General features: G+C 34.6%; 1 protein-coding gene across 1 annotated transcript; it reads left to right on the top strand.

Annotated features, from left to right (window-relative positions):
• Positions 1-594: 594 nt before the first annotated feature.
• On the top strand, positions 595-1,617 carry LOC131860374 (replication protein A 70 kDa DNA-binding subunit A-like). Its single transcript, XM_059214778.1, has one exon. It carries the CDS (start codon positions 595-597, stop codon positions 1,615-1,617), a length of 1,023 nt encoding a protein of 340 aa, XP_059070761.1.
• Positions 1,618-5,583: the final 3,966 nt, after the last annotated feature.

The raw sequence follows: 5,583 nt of genomic DNA, 5'->3' as shown, positions 1-5,583 counted from the left end.
GATATATAGTATGGCACCAAATTATATATATCACCAAACATACTTTTCTTTTATTGTGTCTGCATTGCTGCTATGAAACTTCCCTCCTCTATAAATTCAACCTTGTTGTCCTCTCCTTGTAGGGACCTAATGATCACCTTGAGCTTACCCCATATGCAATCCGATCTATGAATGCTGGAGATGATATCCCTTCGCCATTGCTGCAACTTTTGTCATTTGAAAACATGGTTGGTGATCCAAATGACAATGACAGATACAAAATAGCCTTGTCAGATGGCACGTATATGTAGGTAGCCATTTTGCCACCCAAGTATGTTGACTTATTGAAGGCAGAGATGTTGAAGATAGGCTCTATTCTTTTGTTGACAAACTATGCTTGTCAATATGTTTGGAACACAAGGTAGCCTCTATAATGTGTTTTCCCTCATTTATGTGAACCTCTCTCTATGTTGTTTACAAACATATATCCTGCAATTGAGCATACCTCCTCCTCGCTTTTACAGGACCATCATTATATTCACTCTTGATGTGAAAAAAATGGATTGTCATTTGCTTGGAAAACCTCGATACCTCTTTAAAGAATAGGAAGAGAAAATGTTGGGCCGAGAAACCCCACCCTCCACTAAACATGCTCTTAAATTCGGTGCAGATTTGCCTTACCCACAAAATGGTCCCTCTGAAAATATCAGCCCTATTAAAAGCTTGAACCCTTACCAAAACAACTGGACCATAAAAGGCCGCATAACAAATAAGAGGAAGATGCATCAATATAACACGCCAAAGTGCAATGGCCAGGTTTTTAGTTTCAATATTATAGACGAAGAGGGTTGTGAAATTAGAATCACTTCCTTTGAAGAAATTGCAGAATTGTACTATCATCGAGTTGAAAAAGGAGCTTCATATATTATTTCCAAAGGTACTGTAAAAGATGCAAACACGGTATACAATAAGCTTAACAGCCACCTTGAGATTATCTTGACTGAAACTTCAGTTTTGAAGCGATATGCCCCTAATGTTGTTGAGACTGAAAAAAAAACACGCTTCACCCCTATTAATGAAGTTCTCACCACTACCAACAATACTTTGGTTGATGTTATTGGTGTTGTTGTCAATGTCGGAGAGATTTCTATAATTCGTAGAAAGGATGGCTCTACTGTAAACAAGAGAATAGTAAAAATAAATGATATGTCAACTTTGACAATAGATGTTAACCTTTGGTGCCCGCCATCTGAACAACTAGGCAGTGACTTGAAGAATATGCATACATCTGGAACATTTGTCATCCTTGTTGTTCAAAATGCAAGGGTTGGTTATTTCAATCGAAAATTCATTAATATTTCAGCATCTACAACTTTTGAAATTAACCCTTCTATTCCTGAAGTAGACCCACTCCGTTTAAGAGGCATTGTACAACAATGCCTTGATCCACACTCTTCAGCTATCCATAGCAAAATTAACCAGTATCAAAGAATGTCAATTGCATCCATCCTACAATGTCTTAACATTGTGCCAGAAACCATTGAGACTACTATTACAGTTGTCTTGCGCTTCATAAAGGAAGACCACTTTTACTATACAGCTTGCCCATTACAGTTGCCCATTACAGTTCAATGGTAAAGAATGTAAAAAGAAATGTAGTAAATTAGCCAAGAATTTGTGGCTCTGCCCTAGGTGTCAAAAACAATTCCCTGAATGTAATTACAAATACCTCCTGCAGATGAAAGTACAAGATCATACAGGCAGTGTTTGGGCTAATGCATTTGATGAGGATGGCACAGAACTCTTGTCTTTGTCTGCAAAGGAACTATACATGTTGCAATATGACTTGACAACAGAAAAAACACCTCACAGCATACTTAATAAAGCTATGTTCAAGCACTATAGCTTTACAACTTTGATGTCTACTAACACATACAACTCTGAGCGCAGAATAAAAGTCACAATCAACAAAGTGTAGAGGCTCGATTTTGAAGCTGAGTCCACCTACCTACTTGCAGAGATTTCCCGAATGGGTGCAACCACATGACTCTATAATGTAGGGGACAAAAAATAGGATTTCTCTTTGTCTGCGTACACTATATGAAGCTCATATTTTTGGTATTTACAAACAATTTCACAATATTTTGTTCCGCCACACTTGCTTGCAGTTATTTCAAACATTGAACCGCTACTTATAAACACATATTATTGTTTTGTTGTTTTGCATTTTGAGATGGCTTGTTCAATCCTTTAACTGATATGTTTTTCTACCAATGAAGGTTGCCAATTGTTGTGTCTCCTTTAATTCAAAAAATCACTACAAACATATGATGCCTTTATATTTCAGCATTTCTATACATAAACACATCTCCACACTTTTAATCGCAATGTGCATGTCTATGGATTTTCTTTTCTATTCAAATTGCAATTCTATGTACGTTGTGTTACCACCTCTTCCACATTTACATAACGAAATTAAAGTTCAAACCATGACTATGCTAACTACTTCGAATTAATCTTTATATGTTTGAATTAATCTGTTTGCATATACACAAACACACATATATATATATGGATGTGCATCTGGGTATATATATATATATATATATATATGTCTTTCTCTACATAAGTGTCTGCATATGCACATATGTAAGTATATACTACTCTGGACTGCATAGATGTATCTGTCTCTTCCCTAACAAAATTAAAGTTCAAACCATGACTATGCTAACTACTTCGAATTAGTCTTTCTATGTTTGCATATACACAAACACACATATATATACGGATGTGCATCTCAGTATATATGCATGTGTGCATATACATACATACATACATATATATATATATATATATATATATATATATATATATATATATATATATATATATATATATATATATATATATATTTGTTTCTCTACATAAGTGTCTGCATATGCACATATGTAAGTATATACTACTTTGGACTGCATATATGTATCTGTTTATATATATATATATATGCAGGTATATATGCATCTATGTGTATGCATTTACATAGAGATGCTCCTCTGTCTATGTATTTCCATATCCACACATGTAACTATATATTATTTTTTGCTACATATATATCTATATACATACATATGTTGTGATCCTCTTCATGTTCAGTCGGCGGAGGAGGGTGGAGAACCATTGGAAGGGAACTGGGGTTCTACCGGCTAAATCGTTTTCACTGTCTTTCATGCATATAAGAGCGCGTGTTTCTGCCATCATACATTTTTGTTATATACTACCTTGCAAGCATACTTCACAGGACTTCTGCATTGTAAAGCTTTGTTGGCTTGTACGTTGCCACCATCATTGTTACAACTTCTAAACGGAAGATACCATAATAGGATTAACTACCATTTGTCAAGTTTTCCCATTGTCTAAAATGCTTCCTGCCATAATTGTTTTTCCTTTATCTTTGGTATCTCCACAGTTTTAATCGCAATGTACATGTCTGTGGATTTTCTTCTCTATTCAAACTACAATTCTATGTACGTTTTGTTACCACCTTTTCCAAATTTACATAAAAAAATTAAAGTTCAAACCATGACAATACTAACATCTTCGAATTAATCTTTATACATTTGCATTTATCTGTTCGCATACACACAAACACACACATATATATATATATAGATGTAGATCCGACTATATATGCATGTGTGCATATACATATATATATGTATGCCTTTCTCTACATAAATGTCTGCATATACACTTATGTAAGTATATACTACTCTGATCTACATATATTTATTTATTTATCTATATATATATATGTAGGTATATGCATGTGTGTGTATGCATTTGCATAGAGATGCTCCTCTGTCTATGTATTTCCATATCCACAGATGTGGCTATATATTGTTTTTTGCTACATATATGTCTATATGCATAGACATGCTGCAATCCCCTTCATGTTCAGTTGGCAGAGGAGGGTGGAGAACCATTGGAAGGGAACTCAGGGTCTACCGGCTAAACTGTCTTCACCGTGTTTCATGCATATAGGACTGCATATTTCTGCCATCATACACTTTTATTATATACTACCATGCAAGCATAGTTCAGAGGACTTCTACATTGTAAAGCTTTGTTAGATTGTGCATTGCCACCACCATCCTTGCAACTTCTAAATGGAAGACACCGTAATAGGATTAACTACCATTTGTCTGGTTGGCCCATTGTCTAAAATGCTTCCTGCCATTATACTTTTTCCTTTATCTTTGGTTTGCTTGGCTGGACATAACGGTAAGTATTTTTTTCATACAGCTTTCATCTCACAATGCATTTTTTTACTATAATAAGCATTCCACTAAAAGGTTCTTACATGGATTTTAGACACCCAAACTTAGTCTTCCAATTATAACCCAACAAGTTTAGCTTTGCACTGATTGTTCATGCCCATTTACATTCTGGTTGCATTCTTTCATCTGCAGTCTGAAATTCCATCTACGTTATTTCACATTGGGCTACAATTTAAACCAACTTGTCAACTACAACTTTATTGCATTGTGATTGAATCTTGCCAAATAAAAAATAAGAATGGTTGCAAATTACTCATGTAGACATCTAAAAATGGTCAATGCTTGCAGAGTCGTACTTTAACATTTGCGCATTGCCTTATTTTAGGGTTTTTGCATCGCATTAACATTTCTCCTATGTCACGCACTTGGTCTTTATCATTTGTGAGCATCAAGTCCTTCTTCTGCATTCATCATTTGTCTTGCTTTCGAATTTGGTCTTGTCGACACCAATATTTGTCATGATTTTGGTCGATCTTATCTTGTCGCATCAATGTGTGTATTCATTTGTCATCATTTTGGACATCGTCAATCCTCATTAGGGTTTTGTCCTCTTATCAATCTTGTCATCTTGCGATCGATTTGTCATCGATCGTTGTCATTTTCAATCTTGTCATCATGCGATCGATTTGTCATCGATCGTTGTCGTTATCAATCTTGTTATCTTGTGATTGATTTGTCATTGATCGTGGTCATTTTCAATCTTGTCATTTTGCAATCTATTTTGTCATCGATCCTTGTCCTCTTGTCAACTTTGTCATTTTGCGATCAAATTGTCATCGATCATCGTCGTCTTCTCAATCATGTCAATTTGGATCAATTAGTCATTGTTCCTCGTCAATTGGCACATTTATCAATCAAATCATTTGCCAGCATTGGTCCTTTGTCAGTCAAAATCATGATCAAATCGAATCGATATCAATTATCTTTCATCAAGTCCTAATTGTCATCCTTGCATTGCTAATTCATCTTCTAGGGTTTCATGATTTAATCATTTAACCTTGTTTGTCATTTCTCCCTCTAGGTTAAATAGTTGATTTATCCTAGGTCTTCGTCTCGCAATTAAATGTTTATTTAATTGGCTAACTAATTCCTCCCTCTTTGTGAATTGATTAATAAATGAAAAATTGTTAATTAATTCACTTAATTCCTAATTTCTCCATTTTCTAATTTTCCTAATTTCCTAATTCCTAATTTTCATCAATTTCTAATTCCTAATTTCCTAATTTCTATTTCATCTATTTTCTCCTATTTTTCTCCTAATTTCATG

Source organism: Cryptomeria japonica, chromosome 11 (genome assembly GCF_030272615.1).
Source record: "Cryptomeria japonica chromosome 11, Sugi_1.0, whole genome shotgun sequence".
NCBI lineage: Eukaryota > Viridiplantae > Streptophyta > Pinopsida > Cupressales > Cupressaceae > Cryptomeria > Cryptomeria japonica.
Note: the sequence above shows the minus strand (reverse complement) of the source record. Positions and strands in the feature narration are given on the sequence as shown.